The sequence below is a fragment of the Euprymna scolopes genome, chromosome 8 (assembly GCF_053919585.1).
Source record: "Euprymna scolopes isolate OS-2025 chromosome 8, ASM5391958v1, whole genome shotgun sequence".
In the NCBI taxonomy this organism is placed as follows: Eukaryota; Metazoa; Mollusca; class Cephalopoda; order Sepiida; family Sepiolidae; genus Euprymna; species Euprymna scolopes.
In genome coordinates, this window is record NC_136489.1 from 93,721,119 (window position 1) to 93,742,601 (window position 21,483).

The following is a 21,483-nucleotide window of genomic DNA, read 5'->3' on the forward strand; positions in this document are numbered from 1 at the left end:
TTTTCCTATTATCCAACAATCATGAGGTTGCTTGCATGGCAATCAAGAAGGCTAACATGCTTGCCAGTCAGTAAGTCTACTTTGGACCCAATAAACCATTTCCTTTGTGGACAGAAACCACACTAGATCTGAAAATTACCATTATATCATGCACTGGATAAAGCAGAGGAGGGGAGGACAGTAGCCCTAAATATATCTAAGGCTTTTGACAGGGTAAGGCATGATGATTTTCTCAGGAAAATCAGATCATATGGTATTACCAGAAGAACACTTAACATAATTAAATCCTTATTAAATAAGAGAAAAATCCAGGTTATTCTTGATGGTTGTACGTCAAAACAGTATGATATACATGCGGGTGTACCTCAAGGGTTGACTCTCGGTTCTTTATTATTCTTAGTATTCGTAAACGACCTCCCTGATAAAGTTGTTTATGAGGTGGGTATATTTGCTGATGACACCACGCTCTATAACAGGCACATGAGGAAAACGAATGAGCACATATCTAAGGCAATGGCGGAAACCCTAGTGGAAGACCTCCAGTTTGTAGTAGAATGGGGTCAAAAATGCTTGATAACGTTCAATGTTGCCAAGACTAAGCTTGTTTCCGTTAATAATTACAAGAAATCTTCTAAACCACTAATAGCTGTGGCTAATGATGCATTGTCTGAAAATACTTTTTTCAAACTCCTTGGCTTAACATTCACAGAAAACATGAGTTGGAACTAATACATCGAGGGCATTGCGCAACTGCTGCAAGGAAGGTGGGCTCTCTCTACCGTGCTAGGAAGTTACTTATGCCTGAAAGTATTCTGTACTTTTACAAGGCCACAATTTACCCATGTATTGAGTATTGTTGTCATATTTGGGCTCGTGCATCTGCTACTAGTCTTGCTCCTGGACAGGGTTCAAAAGAGTCCTCAACTTGATAGGTCCCATCGATGAATTGTTGCATCCCTCTGCCTGTTTTACAAGTATTTTAATGGTAGATGCCTTGAGCTATAAGCCTTTGTACCCTCTTGACTGAAGTACCTCTGACAAATCCGACAAGCAGCAAAATCCCACCCCTATACAGTAGAGATCCTCCGATGCCAGAAAGCCTTGTACTCTAATAGTTTCTTTCCCAGAACTGCTGACTTTGGAATTCCCTTCCAGGTTCCTGCTTTCCCAATTGTATTGACATGCAGAAGTTCAAGTATAATGTAAACAGACATCTTGCTGCTCATCTCCCTAGTAGCCCCTACATCAAATTAGCAGTATGCCTTGTCTGGGGTGAAAATGCAATAAAAAAAATACTTATTGTTAAAATTTCACAAAAATCAGGTGTCTAAATTTTTGTGACTAGCTTCCATCCTCTCTTTTTGCCTCTTTTTTATAAATTAAATAAAATTAGATATAGTCTGCATTACCAACCCTTCTTGACCGAAATTAGTATATTTCGTCTGGTATATATCTGATACAGGGCTTGTAGAACATGCTGATCTGCAGAGGCCAATAGAGTACTGAAAAAGGGGAAAAGTGAAAGGATTAAATAAGTCCTACTTTTGTTGACTGTGTTTCCCTCTTCTGTTGTTTTCATAAATCTTAATATCACAGGTAAAGAAAACCTAGAAATGTTTTTGTTGGTCTCGAATTAAAATTGGTTTTGCACCAATTATGTAATCAAATTGACTGATAAATTCTGTTGGATGCAGGTTAGATCTCATATCTCATCTGATGATCATCTTTTTCTTGTTTTTCAGGTTGTTGCTTGTGAACTTGATCCACGATTAGCAGCAGAATTACAGAAACGCTTGCAAGGAACGTTAGTAATTTTTCTGAAATTGTTTTTTTCTTTTTTTCTGATTTCCACAAATCTTATTTACTTTTCTATTTCTGAATTTTTTTCTTTTGTCCATGTTTTATCTTGACCAGAAAATTCTTAGTTGGTCCCCCGACAAAAGGAGGGTGGACTTGTAAATTCACCCTTGTCCGTTCATCTGTCCGCACTTTTCTCAATAACTATGTCTTGGAATTTTTTGAAAATTTGCACAAACATTAAACATGATATGAGTAAAAAAGTAACAGAACGAATTTTCCGGGAAAACTCTGGTTGCCCCCCACCCGCCTTTTCGGGTTAAAATGGCTAAAATTGACACTTTTGTGCTTATTAAAAAAAATTGATGCCTTGGATTTTTATAAAACTTTCTGAAAAGTTGTAACTAACTGATTTCTATATAATTTTGTTTGTCTATACTTCGCGATAACTCTTGGGTGTGCCCCAGGGGCTCTTTTTAGGGCTAATAAAAACACTCCATTTTTAGGACTATTTTGCCATATTTGTCCAAAATTTTTGTGTATGTCTATTTAGCAATTTTGCATGGTGCTGAACTCAAATTTAAATATGTTAAGGCCTTGGAGACTTTTAGGGTTAAATGGGGAGGGGGGGATCAAATGATGGACTTAGTCATTTCTATTTTTGATGAGATAAGTCAATCTACTTTTTTTAAAACCAACTCAAGAATGGGAAGAGAGGTTATGACTCATTCCCCACATCGTTAAAACAATTTGGGTGCTTCTTGATTATTAGAGCAAAAATCGAAATATTGAATTTCAAGTTGTCATGTCGCAATAATGAACATATCCCAAAATTATGAAAAACGATGAGGTAGAAAATAAATTATTAATGAAAACTTTTGAAGATAATTAGCAAAAATTGAGTTTTACTGAATTGGTCTAAGATTTTCAAAATTTCCAGAAAATGATTACATCCCTTGTTACAATTGGAATTCAAATTTTCGGTGATTATCTTCAGAAAACTGTTTTCATCAATTAATTTTCTGCCTTATTTTTCATAATTAGTTTGGAGCCAAATAATTTTTGCAAAATTTTTCATGGTTTGGATATTCCAGCATGTATTTTTTTTCTTCCTGAGTTGAGGGTTTGAGTTTTTTAGGATGATTGAAAAGTGGTTGCTTTCACAAGTATCCATATGGACTCTCCAGTCAGTCCAGAAAGAAAGGTGGTAAGGTCACTTATGGTTAGATCTATGGCTGAGTATGAGTCTGTTGCAGAGTGAAGGTATGTGCTTGATTTGCAGTTAAATAGATGTACATTTTTTTTAATTATTTTTTCTATAATTTGACCTTTAACATTAATTTCAGTGCTTCCTCAAATTTTCTTGTGACAATTAAAGTCTCCCATTAAAATAAATGATTTTGGGAATTGTTGGTTTAAGTCATCTAACTCTGATTTATTAATATTGTAGTTTGGTAGTGTGTGTGTGTGTGTATATATATATATACTAGCATGGGTGCCCGGCGTTGCCCGGGTGTTTGGAGGTGTATGCTGAGCAAAAAAAAGGGGGTAATTTTTTAAACTTTGACCCCTATTATGACCCCTGAAAATTTATTGTTTTGGGCTCAAATCAAGTTATTAAGTTAGATCCATGTCCACGGAAGCTATATCTAAAATTTCAAGTGTGTAGACCCAAAATTGTCGGAGAAGTTTGGTAGAGTTCTCAAAGCTCAAATCGTTGAACTTTGACCCCTTAATCGCCAAATTTCTGGCTAAAAACCGATCACATAGATTTTTCCAAATCTCAGTACCCTGTATATCAAATTTCGAGTCTGTAGACTAAAAATTGACAGAGTTATTTCGTAGGGAAATGTACACAGACACACACACACACACACACACACACTTTCACTTTTATAGATATATAGATTTAAAATTTGAGTCTGACAGAATGACAAAATTATATTGCAAACCGATATATTAAACAAACGAACTTCAAAGAGACAAATGAACACATAAGTAAAAACAATTTGTATTAGAAAACATTTATTATTCCACGTCTTTTTTTACAGACCTGACGACTGAGGTTCGCTCTTAATAAAAATTGTTTTTTATAGTCTTAATTTTGACTTCCTTTTTCATAAAAAACTAAAAAAAAATCAAGAAAGAAAAGAAATTTAATTTTATTTTTTCATTAATTTCTTTCTGTGCAAAGCAATTCTTTCAAACTTACTCTGTTTCCAAAATGTTTTTATTTTATTCCCCTCCCCCTTCATTCATTTTCCTCCGCATCCTGGCAAGTATTAAAATAAACCATTTATAATATTTATTTATGGATTTATTTACTTATCATTTCTTTTGTATCGGTAAATGAATTCCATTAAAAAAAAAAACTGTAAAAGTCACGTTAAAGGTGATTAAGTTGGAAAGTAAGTAAAAATTTACCCTTTTTACTTTTATACGATTTCTGATCACTTTGAAAAAGGTGTGTGTGTGTTTTAAAAATGTTTTTTAACTGCTAAAATCTCATTTATATATATATATATATATATATATATATATATATATATATATATATATATATATAACAACGTGAGTATTCATATCGTGGGTTTGTATTACTGTACACATAGATTCGAAAAAATAGTCAAAAACAAATATATAAATAAATGTTATCAAAGGCAAGATAAGTTACTTTTCTACCTAACTGGATATATTTTTTGTGTTTTTATTCAATGTAATATATTTATTCAGCTCGAAAAACATACAGTGTTTACCGATGTGTTGGAAAATTCAAGATGGCGTCTCACACCCTCTTTAACACCGTAAGTTTGGGAAAAGGTGTTATCAATAAAAAACTATACAAAATACTATTAAAAACCCGCCAAATATATGTCAACCTATGTCACGGTAACATATATTGAGCGAGTTTTTAACAGTATTTTAACAGGGCACATCGTATAAACTGACTCATTAATTGTCCTGAAGTAAAAACTATATAGTTTTTAAACTTTTAAAACTGTACATTATAAAAAGAAAACTGTTCGAGTGATTTTTTTTTTATTTACATGGGTGTCACCACTTATCAAGGCCCAGAGGCCACTCAAGGATAAGGGTTAATAAGTATACATTAGTCATTGTGATTTTAGCATAGTAAACAGTGGGAATTTTGTAACTTGGATTACTTGTAAAAGAAAACTGTTCGAATGATTGAAAATGAAAACAAAATAACAATGTAAATATATTGATAAGAAAAAAACAAAAACAAACGAAGTTTCCGTTTCAGGAACCCGAGTTTAATTTTATGTCGTAATCATTCAACTCGTTAGCGGTTTTATTCAGCGATTAGGGATAACCATACAACATATCTAATTACCAAAGCGATTTTTTTTAAATTTTTTTTTTTATTAAAACTAAACCTGTTTAGTTTTAATGAACCAATTTTTTTAAAGCCAACACTTTAGTTATTTTGAGAGCGTGCAACTGCACCCGAAAGGTTGATTAGGAAACTCCAAATCCTTTTATGACTCGAAAAAAAAAAAAAAGGGCTTTTTATCGGCTTAAATGATAAACTAATGTTAAATATTAGTATTTAATATAATGAGATATCAATCTACACAATTTGCCATCGATTCTGAAATAAAATGAAATCCTGACATTGTGATCATTTTTGCAGGTGTTATGTGCCAAATATTGAAATAAGAATGTTTAAATTCAATTATTGTAATTTAAGTCTTTAATTTTAAAGTCGATTTTATTTATAAAATATCTTTTTAGAAATCAATCTCAAAAACAATCTGAACAATAAATCTCTTTTGTTATGGCTAAGTTTTTGTCAAGGGTAGAAATTATAATAGACAAGTATTCATCCATGATGACATTTTACCGATTTCCTGGTTTACAGGTATTCTTGCTAAATTTCTTCGAAAGAATTGACATAAACAATACTTCAACTAAATACGTATATTTCATGCAATAATGACTTTTGTTTCTTCTGACTTTTCCTAAACTAAACATAAAACATCGGTTAGCGTTAGTTTAACATTCTGTAAAAGTACCTTCCGTTTTTTTTTTTTTTTTTTTTTTTGTACTTCTGCAGAGAAGGTAAAAAACCGATAAAAACTGGATATATTTTTCGTGTTTTTATTCAATTTAACATGTTTATTCAGCTCGAAAAGAATACAGTGTTTACCGATGTGTTGGAAAATTCAAGATGGCGTCTCACACATTCTTTAACACCGTAAGTTTGGGAAAAGGTGTTATAAATAAAAAACTATACAAAATACTATTAAAAACCCGCCGAATATATGTCAACCTATGCCACGGTAACATATATTAAGCGAGTTTTTAACAGTATTTTAACCGGTTTTTTTATTTATTACACCTTTTTCCAAACTTACCGTGTTAAAGAGAGAATCGGCCGCCATCTTGAATTTTCCAATACATCGGTAAACACTGTATGCTTTTCGAGCTGAATAAACATGTTAAATTGAATAAAAACACGAAAAATATATCCAGTTTGGTAGAAAAGTAATTTATCTTGCCTTTGATAACATTTATTTGTTATATATTTGTTTTTTGGCAACTTATTCGAATCTATGTGTACAGTAATACAAACCCGAAATGAATTTAAGACCACGAGTGAAATGAGAAAATGAAGAAAATCACATTTACTGTGTGTGTTTACTGTAAGTCAGCGGGTTTGGTTGCCATAACAACGTGACGGTAGTGAACGTGTGTGTGTGCGTGTGTGCGCGTTTCGTGTAGTTTAGTTTCGTATAATAGTTTCGTATTTTTTTAATTTGTAAATAACAAGTTATTAAAAAATTAAACCCTTCCAAGATGGACAATAAATAAAGCCATAATATTTTATGGTAAAGGTAAGAGCGTAGAAACGATTGTTTTTTAGGAGATGTGATTATTGGATTAACCAATCAGAAATCGTCTGTGGCACACACATCTCTGTTTTTATAGATATAATATAGGTCGAGGTAATTAGTTAAAGAGATTTAATATAATGTGATATATAGATAGATAGATTAAATGTTAAATAGATTTTGTAAATAGTACAGTTGAAATGATTAGAATATTTCCAATATGTAATAAGGTCGAGGTAATTAGTTAAAGAGATTTAATATACTGTGATATGCAAATGAGCATAAGTCATTCGATATGGGGGTGGTTTGTAGAATAGTATATAAAGAAATTAGGCAAAGATTCTTATGTCTCCTATAACAGAAACATCCTAAAATGGGTTCTAATGTTTCTCTACCAGGAGAGATCTACCCTCTTACCTCCTTTATATTTCGTTGATGATGGAGATCTGTACACACAGACAGAAACACACGAACCCTATTACTTTATAAAAATATAGATAGATATATATATAGAGAGAGAGAGGTAGTGAAACAAACCGAGGTATGTATTCATCAACGTTTCATCTTTATTTCAAGACTTCCTCTGGATGAAATAAAGACAAAACGTTGATGAACACAACTTGTTTTTTGTTTTTTTTTTCCATTTCTCTATTTCGACAGAATACTATTTCCATCATTCTTATCATATATATATATATATATATATATATATATATGAAGCAGATTGTGATTGTTTTGTGTAAAGTTGCTCACACAGCAATTGTCTGTAAATTAATTTTTAATTTGATTTGATTTGTGGTATCTTGTTATTCATGATTATGGATGCACCTCCTGATGCTTTATTAAGGTTAGGTTTTATGTGGTTGTATGAAGTATGTTTTACATTTAGTGTATTGTTTTCATCAAGGAATGTTTCTTGTAAGCAAATGATTGCTGGACTAAAGTTTTGATAAATATTTGGAATTCATTATGTTTTTTTTTTTACACCTCGGATGTTCCATTGTATGATTTTATTAATCATATTTTGATTTCAATTTTTGTGAGGGTCTTTATTTAACGTTAGGCGTGTTTGAGGGTTTTGTTTCTCTGCATCCATTACTTGTAGACTTCTGAATCTGTTTTGTTTTGGGCTCAGGTTGGATTGTGTTCTTGTTTTTAATGTTTATTGGTTCTTTTTATTCAGAGATTTACCAGCATACACGTTGTCACCTGTGCATCATAACATTGGTGCATAGGTGAATGACTATGCAACCATGTGTGGGTCTATGGAACTTGTGCCATCAATTTACCCTCAGCCAGCACCTTTTAACATCCACTTGTATATATCTGGTGATAATTTGTTCCTATTTAGAATGGGATATTTTTAAGGATATAAATATGGGTTTGGTAAGAATGATTCATGGGTATGTTTGGGAGTGGACATTAGGCTTGTCTTGACAAGCCGATTGATCAGATCGAGCCACTCCAACTGCCTGTGCAGGGCTCTACAAATTTATTTTTAGTTGACCTTTGACAACTAAATATTTTCGTTTACTAGCCAAATAAAAAAAATTACTAGCAAAACCCACGTAATTTTTGGAATATGACATCTTCGTTCTGTGACAAGTATGTACATCATAAAGATTTTTCTGTATTTTATTTTTAATAAGTGTAATTTTAAATATGCAGCAAATTTTATATTGAGACTTGAAAGTATAAACATTCGAAGTTCTTCAGATGTTTTTTAAATAGCCTTCATTAAAAAAGAGTATATTGTTCTATTACACCTTTTATTGTTTAAATAATTTGACTTTAAAAAAAAAATAAATAAAGGTCGAAAAGACATTTTTCACTCAGTAATGAACTTTGGAAGATTGTCGGTGAAAAAGACATAATCACAAAGACAAGCATTTTATTATTTCTAGTCACTACTTGGAAAGATCATTTGCAAATGCGACTCTTTCACTCGCTACATAAAACACTGCTGTGTATCCCAAGTAAGGGCCAAAAGGTAGTGTTGGGAAATGAAGGTGCTCAACCCTGCCCTCCGAATCGTTTAACCACCAAGATCTCATCCCTAGACATTACGTGTTGCCATCCACGGCCAACAGGTGGCCCCATTGAAAGCCTTTTACTGTCTGCAGGAGAATAGTTAGCATATTTTACAGCCCCACTGACAGGGCAAACATTAAAATAAATATTATTGATGATTTTTTTTTTTTTTTGTAGACCTCTCTACAACAAAATGCATTTGATTATTGGCAATGTTCTCAAAACAGATCTACCCTATTTTGATATTTGTGTGGCAAATCTTCCTTATCAGGTAAGTTTATACTGTTGGCATTATCAACTGATTATTTTTCTACATACATATATTTCCTGATTCCGATACAATTATTGATTTTTTTTTTTTTTTTTTTTTTTTTTTTTTTTTCAATACAACTGTCATAAGACCCTCCCCCATGACTAGGGAATCTAAACTAGAATCAGATGACCAAGCCTTCATATGCTTTAAACTAACTTTACAATATATAATGTTAGCTACCTATATTTTCTTTATCGCTCTCCCTTGACCCTGGACTGTACTCTAATTAACCATATCTCTGACAGCATAGATGTAGCACTCTTCTTTGATATTAGCATCCAAATACATATAATTTGCTTGACTTCTCTAACTACACAAACGCAGCTGGCAACATCATCCATAACTTTTCTATATCTTTTTCCTTGACACAGACAGTAACATTCCCAACCCATCTCCCAGATCATTAGAACCAGCAAGCCTCACTTCTGGATCTATTTCTGACAACAGTTTCTGAGGATTGTGTAACAAATGCTCATTGCCCACTTGGGAATGCTGATCATGCTGTGATAATGGTAAACATCACTCTAAACTCTTGTCCCCAATTTGAAGAGCCATTGCTCAAAACGACAAGGTACTACAATAAGTCTGACTGGGATGCCATTAAAGATCACATCAGAGATGTCCCATGGGGAAATATCTTTCCTGCAGAATAGTATGCAAATAAGACCACTGAATGGTTCAAAGTAGCAACTGAAGCACATGTTCCCACACTGAAATTCTATAGCAAACCCAACTCTCTCCAATGGTTTACTTCTATTTGCTCAGCTGCTATGGCTCAGGGGCAACATGCATACTGCAGATTGATCCGGCATAAGCCCAGTACAAACAGACAAAAGTTTATAGAAGCTAGAAGTAATTTAAGAAAGAAGTAGCAACAGCCGAGAGAGAATATACTGAAACCACTAGAAAACGCATTGAAGCGCAGAAATTAGAATTTCTAGAAAATCTACAATAGTGTAGTAAATAATGGGCGATCAACAATTCTCCCACTATCCAACAATAATGAGGTTAGTACAACAACCAAGAAGGCTAACATGCTTACCCGTCAGTTTGCCTCAAAATCTACTTTGAACCCAACAAACCACTCCCTCCATGATTTTCCTCTGCGGACAGAAACCACACTAGATAATCTGAAAATCACCCTCTCTCAAGTCCATGATATCATAAAAAACCTAGACACCTTAAAAGCATGTGGACCTGATCTCATCCTGGCTGTATTATTAGAAAATGCTCTGCTGTGGTTGCTCCAGTTCTCTTTAAACTCTTCAACAAATTCTTTAACGAATTATGCTTTCCTGATTACTGGAAAACTGCTTTTGTGGTATAGTTTACAAGAATTCTGGCGAAAAAAATTGACCCATTAAATTATCGCCCCCATTAGCCTCCTCCCTCTTTTCGCCAAACTATTTGAGTTCATGGTTAATCAAACTCTAGTTCGCCACCTTACAGTTGCTAAACTTCTGTCTGACCAACAATATGGATCTAGGCAAGTCCATTCTACTGCAGATATTCTAATTGTAATCTCTGAATGTACATACCATGCACTGGATAAGGTAAAGGAGGGAAGGGCAGTAGCTCTAAATATATCTAAGGCTTTAACAAAGTATGGCACAATGGTCTTCTCATGAAGATCAAATACTATTATTACAGAACGAATACTCAACGTAATTAAATCTTTCTTTAATAAGAGAAGAATCCAGGTTGTCCTCGATGGTCGCACGTCTAACCAATGTGATATGGGTGTACCTCAGGGATCGATTCTTGGACCTGTTTTAATCCTGATAATCATAAATGAGGTCCCTGAGAAAATAGTCTCCGAGATGAGTATATCCAAGGTAATGGCGGAAACCCTAGAGGAAGTCCTCCAGTCTGTAGTGGAATGGGGTCAAAAATGCATGGTAATGTTTAATGCTGCCAAGACAACTCATTTTTTTTAATAATTACAAGAAACCTTCTCAATCACCAATAGTTATGGCTAATGATACATTACTTGAAAGTACTTCATTCAAACTCCTCGGCTTGATGTTCACAGGGAACAGGAGTTTGAACAGATACATTGAGAGCATTGCCAAGGCTGCTGAGAGGAAGGTGGGCTCTCTCTACCGTGCTAGAAAGTTACTTATGCCTGAAAGTATTCTGTACATCTACAAGGCTACCATTCGCCCATCTATGGAGTATTGTTGTCACATTTAGACTGGTGCATCTGCTACTAGTCTCTCACTCCTGAACAGGGTTCAAAAGAGAGTCGCCAACCTGATAGGTTCTGAACTGTCATCTAAGCTTCAACATCTTTCTCATCAACGAAAAGTTTCATCTATCTGCCTGTTTTACAAGTATTTTAATGGTGGATGCTCTGATGAACTACTCTTTCGACGTAAATTTTCCCAACAAATCCACAAGCAGCAAAGTCCCACCCTCTACACAGTAGAGATCCCTAGATGTAAGAAGGCCTTGTACTCTAATAGTTTCTTTGCCAGAACTGCTAGACTTTGGAATTCCCTTCCGGGGACCTGCTTGCCCAACTGTATTGACATGCAGAAGTTCAAGTGTAATATGAACAGACATCTTGCTGCTCAACTCCCTCTTCATGTCCCTGATAGTAGCCCCATACATCAAAGTGACACGATGCCTTGTTTTGGATGAAAATGTAATAATAAAAAAATAAATTATTAGTCCCAATTCTGAAATTGTCTAAAAAGTAGAATTTTATCATTCTTATGGGAAGTAGATTTTCCTATTAATCTACTCAAGACATTTTTATTGGTGTTATTTTTATGTGCCTTTTTTTTTTTTTTTTTTTTTTTTTTCTAAATTACTTATGGTCTATAAATGTTAGTTTTATCAATAGTTTAATATCAACAAATATTTATCATCTTATCATTAGTAAACACAATGGAAAATTAAGTTAAGAAAAAAATAAAGAATTGTTTTTGGAATTGGAAATTGTGATAAAAAATTTTCCAATATCTCAAAAAGTTTTTATTGTTCCTATTCCAGATTCTGATTAATCATCCAAACCCAAGTAACAATACTCCCCACCCCAATCCCCACAACAACAACAAAAAAATGTCACCTGTGAAAATAAAATTCACACAAACCTTACTTTCATGATTTTGGTAGTGATGGTTATTTTCAGTTTTAGAAATAGTCTGGAGATTATTTTAATAAACATTATTTTTGAGAATAACACATCAGATAAACATTTGAGACTATGTAGTCAAGTGAATGTGACACCATTCAGAATGACATCTACTGATGAGATGATGACCAAATTATCCCCCCCACCTGCATAGCATTAAATGGAGATAAAACAAAGACTGTTGGTTATTTATGACCAAAACTTTCTGCACTCTAACCATATTTGGTGTGATTAAACTAGTCAATGCCTGACTTATCCATCAAGTGTCATTTTTGAATGTCCAGCAGTCTTTGTTTTATTGCTGTTGGATGATAAACACACCTAGATATGATGTGTAATAACTCTGTCACACTCCTCTCCTCACACTTCCCTGATTTTGGCTGTGATGGTGTTCCTCAGTTCATGAATAATATGGAGATTGTTTGATAGACATTATTGTTGAGATAACCCCCACTAGTAAAAATCAAGGGTGGGGTGGAATTATGGTACAGTGAGTGTGAAACTTATTAAAGATCACATCTATAGATGAAATGATCCTCCCCCCTTATCATTGAGCTGTGATAAAACAAAATCTGTTGGAAAAACATAATTGAGTCCAAAAGAGGATTATGAATTTGGTTAACGATTTCATTGAGCGGAGGAACACTCTGCTTGTTGGAGTGCGGATCATCCTGCAGTTTGTTATTTGTTGTTTTATGAAAACCGCTTGCAATCGTAACAAAGGACATACGTCGTGATTTGACTTTCAAACATGTGTATTTAAAAACAATGTCAATAGTTCAGATCAGAGTATAATTCAAAAGCTAAATAAAAAATGAGAGTAAATATTAGACAACCAGGGAAAAATATCAAAACAAAAATGTCCGTACCAATGTTATCGTCAACAACCTTCAATAATGGGCACCATCGCCTTTTCTCTTTCTATTCTTTCTCTTTCGTCATCACAGGTTTATGTTGTAACAAAATGGAGTTCTCTTTTTCTAACTTAATTTCCCTTTCTCCCAATTAAAGATCTGTTTCAATTGAAAATGCTCATCATCCATACATATGTATGACATTTTTTTTTTTTTTTTTTTTATTCAATTTTCACCCCAAACAAGGCACAGTGCCACTTTGAAGCAGGGGGCTACTATTAGGGAATTAATTAGCGGGGTCATTATGAAGGGAGAAGAGTAGAAAGATGTTTGTTAACATTACACTTGAACTTCTGCATATCATTGCAGTTGGGAAAGCAGAATCCCGGAAGGGAGTTCCAAAGACCCGCAGTTCTGGGGAAGAAACTATTGGAGTAAAAGGCTTTCTTGCACCTAGGGATCTCCACTGTAAAGGGATGAGACTTAGTAGCTTGTCGGGTTTGTCGGGGGTAGTTACGTCGGGGAGGTACAAGTGTTTGCAGTTCGTCAGAGCATTCACCATTAAAGTATTTGTAGAACAGGCAGAGGGATGCAACATCTCGTCGATGGGACAGAGGTTGAAGCCCAGATGACAGTTCAGGACCTATCAGGTTTGCGACTCTTTTTTGAACCCTGTCCAGGAGCGAGAGACAAGCAGCAGATGCACCAGCCCAGATGTGACAACAGTACTCCATACATGGGCGAATGGTTGCCTTATAGAGGTATAGGATACTGGCAGGCGTAAGTAGTTTTCTAGCACGGTAGAGGGAGCCAACCTTCCTTGCAGCAGCCTTGGCAATGCTCTCAATGTATCTATTCCAGTTCATATTCCCTGTAAACGTTAGGCCGAGGAGTTTAAAAGAAGTACTTTCAGGCAATGTGTTCTTGGCCATTGCTATTGGTGGTAGAGAAGGTTTCTTGTAGTTATTGAAGGAAACAAGCTTAGTCTTAGCAGCATTGAATGAGACCAACCATTTTTGTCCCCATTCCACTACGGATTGGAGGTCATCCTCTAGTGTTTCTGCCATTTTCTTGGATATGTGTTCATTTGTTTTCCCCTCATATCTGTTATAGAGAGTGGTGTCATCGGCAAATATACCCATCTCCGAAACAATATTATCAGGGAGGTCGTTTATGAATATCAGGAACAATAGAGGTCCAAGGATAGACCCCTGAGGCACTCCCGCATTTATGTCATATTGTTTGGATGTACGTCCGTCGAGGACAACTTTGATTTTTCTATTACTTAAGAAGGATTTAATTACGTTATGAGTTCTTCCAGTGATTCCATATGATCTAATTTTCCTTAGAAGACCATCGTGCCATACCCTGTCAAAAGCCTTAGATATATCAAGGGCCACCGCTCTACCCTCCCCTGTTTTATCCAATGAACGGTATATACGTTCAGAAACTACAGTTAAGATATCTGCTGTTGAACGGGCTTGCCTGAATCCATATTGTTTGTCAGTCAAGAGTTTAGCAGCTGTTAGGTGCTGAACTAGGGCTTTATTAACTAAGGACTCAAATATTTTGGCGAAAAGCGGGAGGAGGCTAATGGGGCGATAATTTAGTGGGTCAGTTCTTTCACCAGAATTCTTGAAGACTGGTACCACAGAGGCGGTTTTCCAGCAGTCGGGAAAACAAGATTCGTTAAGGCATTTATTGTAAAGTTTGGACAGAACTGGAGCAACCTCGGCAGAGCATTTTTTTAATAGCACAGCCGGGATGAGATCTGGTCCACATGCTTTAGAGGTGTCTAGGTTTTTTATAATAGCATGTACCTGAGAAGGGGTGATTTTCAAGTCGTCAAGTGTGGCGTCTGTTCGCAGAGGAAAATCAGGGAGTGAGTGGTGTACCGAGTTCAGTGTGGAGTTTGAGGCAAACCGACTGGCAAGCAGATTAGCCTTGTCAGTTGCCGTGCAAGCAACCTCATGATTGTTTGTTAGTGGGGGAATAATTGACTGTCCATTATTAACTACGCTGTTGTAGATTTTCCAAAAATCCCGGGTTCCTAATTTCTGTGCTTCGATGCGCTTTCTGGTGGTTTCAGAGTAATCTGACTTAGCTGTGTCTATCACTCTCTTACAATTATTTCTAGCTTCTAAATAATCACATTGACACACTATTTCCCATTAGATCATCAAAGTTAAGCAATGTTGAGTCTGGTCAGTACTAAAATGGGTGGCCATTTGGGAATTCCAGGTGTTGTATGTGCTCTCTGCTTATCTCGGCATTGTTTCCAGTTGTCCTGGATTTCTCTTTGCCACTGAACTCAAACAGTGCCGATTCAGGAGATGTGGTTAAGAGATTCTGCAACCCTTGCCTCACAATTACATGTGTACCTACCCTTAGAAAGGTTTCCATTGATGCTTGAGACTGGACAAAGGCATCACCGATCATCCATAAACCGTTTTATAATCATCATTTTATAAACCGTTTTATAATCATCAGAAATATCAATTCTCTTTTTCTACTGACAATGATAAATTTTTTACATATTTTTTGTATATATTAAAATATAAAACCTTCATTCTTTTGTCTTTTTCTTTTCTCTCCAGATATCTTCACCTTTTGTATTCAAATTATTATTACACCGGCCATTTTTTAGGTGAGTTTTTACATTATTTCATGATCTATTGTAAATGTTTTCTTTTAAATTGTCTAATAATATATAGTTCTAATACTGTGCGTCTATTTCTAAAACAAATCTCTTTTTATTTATTAAATTGAAAATATTCCAATATAGCATATGAAATAGCAAGAGAAAAAAATGTGTGTGTGTATATATATATATATATATATATATATACTAATCCTTAATTTATTAAGCTCAATGTTTATTAAGCTTGACGTTCAGTGTGCTTATTTACAACCAGGTTTTGTTCATTTCTCATTATTTGGTCAGAGTTCGATTCTAGCAAGGTCGCCCCAACTTCGTGGCCTTTTCAATTTGGTGTATGAATCAATAACTGGTTTTACAAACGTATACTCTTCTAGTTATAGTAATTGCTGGAGAATGTTCCAAAATCACATAATTTAGAACACTTAGTTTTTTGGAACCTTCTGGAACCAATAAAAAAAAGAATACTTTTTTTTCAGTTATATTTTAAGTCTCCAGAAATGCTTAAAAGGATATTTTCATTTCCTTTTTTATGTTATCTTATGTATTATTTATATTTATTTTTGTATTATATTTTATATTTCATTTGATTATATAATATTTCAAGTATTGTTATATTATTATAATATTTAATTATATTAATAAATATTTTCATTATATATTATTTATTATTTTTGGTTAATGATATTATTTTGTGTAAGAAATTGTAATTCATATTTTAAGAGGAAAAGATGTCCTCATATGACAATGATGTTGACCATCCTACAATTTATTCCTTTAATTACGTTGACATTCATAATTCTTGACAGCAGCTTTTTGTAGAGCAAAATCATTCACTTAATTATTATATCAATCAATGAATCTATTCTGCCCTTAACTTGTGAGAAGAAATAGCAAGTATCAATCCATTAAAAGAAAAGAAAATGCATTTCAGTATGACTACAAAATTCGAAAATTGGAAGAGAATTTGCAATTACCTTTTATTTTATCTTTTATTACGCTATTTTTTGTCCTATATTTATGTAGGTTGATTTCTGCCAGAGTGCTAGAGCCTTCTTTTTTTTTTCTTTTTTTTTTCTTTTTTTTAATGGTAAATTCTTCAGACAAGTCATGAAGCCACTTGATGTAAGGATCTAAAAAGAACAAAAGATGATTATTATAAAGGACAGCAGATGCCTATTGGCCTTAATCTTTAAAAGACCAAAGCTATAGATAGGAGATAAATAATCCAGCAAGTTTGTAGTTCTTTGAAAGAAGCTATTGGAATAGAAAACTGCATTGCAATCAACAACAAAAAAAAAAAAAATGGCAAACCGATGGACACCATTAGACCAACAAGATAAATGAGCTGGAAAAAAGAAAGTAGTAAATAGATCAGACAATTCTGAAGAACACATGTCACAACAACATCTACAGGCTGAGACTAGCAACACTATATCTGTAAGAGAAAGGTTGCAGAGGAGGAGAAAAGATGAGGCCAATCAAAGCACAGATACGTTTCTACACTACACCAGGAAACCTCGAATGGAACAGAAGCCCACCAACCCAAAGATGACGGCAACACTCCGCACATGGTCTGACAGTTAATTTGTAAAAACAGAACTGTCTTGTGTGCGAGAAAATGTCTAGAGTCATAGCAAGAACCAGCCATCACAAGAAACAAAGAGCAATGAATTCAAAACATAAGAAAGAAAGACCTGATAAGAAAGAAAGACTAGGAAGCTTCAGAGTCAATTTCTCTTCAAGAACCGAGCCATTCATGAGAATCCCAGGAGGAAAAGGGACATGCCTACAATCAAAATATGCAAAACGAGTTTTCACAGAACAAACAAAATTAGTGATTTCATACCCCAATCTACAACTGAACCCAAGCCAACCTCCACTGCACACCTCAACCGAAGGAAATGGGTGAAAAGCAACACCAGAACAGAGTGGCATCATCAGCACAGATGACAATTTTCAATTAATACTTTCTGGAAGATCACTAACATAGAGAAGAAACGCTGTTGGGTCCAGAATGGAGCCTCAAGGAACATTGGTATTATCAGAAAAAAGACACCAGCCATAATTACTTGCAAACCTCAAACAGAAAGGAAAGACCCAACAATATCAAGAACCTTATCACCAATACCATAACCCTGAAGTTTGTAGAAACTCAAAGCATCTTCAAAATGTCAAGTGCAATGGTCCTTCCCTCTTCTGAATTATTGATAAATTGACAGATCCACTTACAATAGTTAAAAGATCAACTGTTGAATGAAAACCATACTGAACATCATTAAAGAGGTTGAGACTTTCCAGGAAATGAACAAGTCTGCCGTTGACCAAACTTTCAAAAACTTTGCTAATAACAGAGAGGAGGCTAACAGGACAATATTTACTTGGGTCAGACCAATCACCAGCATTTTGTGACAAAAGGGCAGCATAGAACTTCTTCCAACAAGAGAAACAGAATTCAATAATTTTGAGAGGATAGAAGAAAGTTCAGGAGCACAACATTTGAGAATAATAGGAGTTAAATCAGGACTGAAATTAAATCAAGACCAGAAAATACTCTAGAAACCATCTTTGGAGTGATAATTACTAGTGATGGGGCGATTTCAATATTTTTCCCAATGCCGATACAATTACCAGTTCTTTATAAATCTCAAAACATTTAACTATGGAGTTGTTATCCCCCCCCCCCCCGATTACTGTAAAAACACACATTAAATGTGCGGATATTTTCTCAAATATAAAAAATACACTTGTGGGAGGGTGATTTATAGATTTTAGTTTTATTAGTAGTTTAAAGGCAATAAATATTTACTATTCTAACATTACTACCAACAGTGAAAGATTTGATTTTAAACAAAATTGTTCTGGGGTAACTGACATCCCTATTCCTGTCTTCACATGGACTCTCCCATCGCTGTGAAAGGCAGCCATTTTGGACTCTCTAATCAGAGATTCCATGCCAGCCTAATCGTTGACATGACTTTACAGACTCTCCTGTTTGATATTGTGAACCCATAAAATAAGGTCACAACATCTGGCGACGTAGGAATGAAAAAACCTCACAAGGACCCTTTCCTTTGGACTAATAATCAAAAACGTCTATTTTCCTATTTTTCTGACTCAACTTTAAATTTTTCTACCAGCTTTGAAAAGTTCAACAAGTTTACTTCTTTTTTTCAACAACAAGAAAAAAAAAAGAAAGTTATCGCCAAACCAAAACTGTGAGTAGAAAAAAATGTATATTGCTGTCCTAATCAATTTCTTGTTTTAAAACGAAATAGATTACATTCTATGCTGGAAAAAAAAAAGTTATTGGTGAACTTGAATTTACGCTTTTGTATTTTTGAACACACGTGTGGTTAGCTGGCAAGCAACCATTTTTTTTTCTCTGTTACGGTGAACGAGAAAAATAAAAACAGAAACAGAAAAGTCATTAAACCGACTCTACATAGGACACTTGCATCTAACCCACAATTATTTATTGAAACAAGTTCTACCAACGTGCCAATGTGGATATGTACTGACCATAAAAGCATATTCGAGGATTGTAAAAATACAACTCTATAAAAGGAAAATATTTCAGCAACAACAACAACAAAAGGAAATTAGAAAAATACTGAAAGTCGAAACTAAAAAAGTTTATGGACTTCAAAAAAAAAAAAAAAAAACGGTAACTTTAAAAGATTTTTTTTTTCTCTCTCTGATATTTCTTAAATACTTTTGATGTTGGCAAAATTCTCTGACTTCAACAAATAGTACAGTTATTCACTATATTTTTTTTTTCCTTTCATGGAAATTAAACAAAAACTTTTTAAGTGTCTTATTACATTTTCTACTAAGATACAACACGGAACTTTTTTTTTTCTTTTCCTTCTGTCCCTCCTCATGTGTGAATATTTATTTCATATATCATCTTCATAAAATTGTTTTTTTTCTTGGTGAAATTTCTCAGACCTAGAAATTCGGAGACTAGTTATTTTTCAACATGGAAGAACTTTCAAAACAAATAGCTGCTATGATACGGTTGCAGCAAACTCAGTTCTCCGAAATACAAAAGCAAAGAGAATAAGAAAGAAAGCAAATGGAGGAGGAAAAACGACAAAGAGAAGCAGAAAGGTTCGAAGAAAGAGAAGAAAGAAAACGAAGAGAAGAAGAAAGAGAAGAAGAAAGAAAACAATTTAATGCCCAAATACTTGAAATGCAAGAACAAGCAAAGAGAAAGTTGGAAATATTATCTAAGGTTATATCTAAAAAAGACAGTAGAGAGTCAAACAAGGATGTTTTTTCCCAAACTGCAATCTGGAATCTGGTCAGCGTTGGAAACTTTTCAGTACCGGCCTGATGAAGAATTAACTTTTGAAGCCTATTTCCGCAGATTCAACGACGTGTTCAGAATTGATTGTAAAACTTGTAGCAAGCAGATGAAGGTTCGTCTCTTCCTACAAAAATTGGGAGCCATGGAACATAGTAAGTTCGTGGACTATATACTGCCAAAACAGACGAACGAATTGTCATTTGACGAGGCTGTAAAATCCTTAATGGAGTTATACTGCCCAAAAACTAGTTTATTCCATAAGAGATGGAAATGTATAAACCTGACTCGCAAAGAAGACAAAGACTACACAACATTTGCGCCAGTCGTGAACAGGCATTGTGATAATTTTAAATTATCTTTGTTAACGCCGACAATTTCAAGGTCTTGATTTTTATTCAAGGTTTAGTCTCAACCAAGGACGCTGAAATCAGACGCAGGGCATTGAACACAATCGAAAAGGAACCGGACATTACCCTTCAAAAATTGGCTGAGGAATGCCAAAGAATTATTTCTGAGAAACAGGACTCCAGAAATATAGAAGAGGCAAATGTATCATACATCAAGAAAGTACAAAATAAAAAACCGTTCTTCCCAAAAAGTCAAGTGAAAACCAAACGCAATACTCAGGAAACATACCAAAATAAGCCTGATTTACCACGTTACCCATGCCGAGGATGTGGAGAACTCCACTGGCAGAAAGATTGTCCTTACCGGTCCCGTAAATGCGATCTATGCAGACGCAATGGCCACAAAGCCTCGCATTGCAGAGTAAAAGGACCTCGCAAAAGTTACGTCAAAACGACGAGAATTCTAGGGAAAGATGAAAATGTACGGAAGTACGTAATAGTCAAAATCGGGTACAAAAACGTAAAGCTTCAACTTGACAGTGGCTCAGATTTGTCCATAATAAACTATAATACTTGGTGTAAAATTGGCAAACCAAAAATGAGACAAACCAACAGAGTGGCTCACTCGGTAACGGGAGAACGCATTAGGTTTGAAGGCGAAGTCACTACAAATGTAACATTGAAGGGCAAAACTTTAACACTAAAAATGTTTGTGTTAAAGAAATCAAATAAGCTTTTCGGGACAGACTGGATTCAACAATTTGAACTCTGGGACTCGCCCATGAGCGATTTTTGTCAGAAAATAGACAGCCCTACAGCCGAAGCAAAAAAACTTAAGGAAGACTTGATGGAGTCATTTCCTAATGTTTTTTTCGGGCAAATTAGGCTGCTGCACAAAAATGAAGGCGAAGTTCGAATTAAAAGATAACATCACCCCGGTTTTTAAAAAGAAACACAGCATACCATTTGCCTCCATACAATAAATTGACAAGGAGCTAGATAGACTCGTCAAGGCAGGAATACTGACCCAAGTCGACTACAGTGAGTGGGCTGCCCCCACTGTATACGTAAAGAAAAAATCAATGGATATTAGAGTCTGCGCAGACTTCTCGACAGGGTTGAATGCAGCACTAAGGGATCACCACTACCCTCTACCTAGCCCCGAGGAAGTATTT

At 34.7% G+C, this 21,483-nt stretch overlaps 1 protein-coding gene across 5 annotated transcripts in view; it reads left to right on the forward strand.

Annotated features, from left to right (window-relative positions):
- LOC145283641 (putative dimethyladenosine transferase) overlaps positions 1-21,483 on the forward strand; it is an 85,537-nt gene that overhangs the window by 47,844 nt on the left and 16,210 nt on the right. For all 5 annotated transcript variants that reach the window (XM_080132608.1, XM_080132607.1, XM_080132606.1 and 2 more), the window contains exons 5-7: positions 1,743-1,804; positions 8,862-8,955; positions 15,588-15,637. In XM_080132608.1, coding sequence (XP_079988734.1) covers positions 1,743-1,804; positions 8,862-8,955; positions 15,588-15,637 — 206 coding nt within the window. The remainder of the gene's footprint in view (positions 1-1,742; positions 1,805-8,861; positions 8,956-15,587; positions 15,638-21,483) is intronic.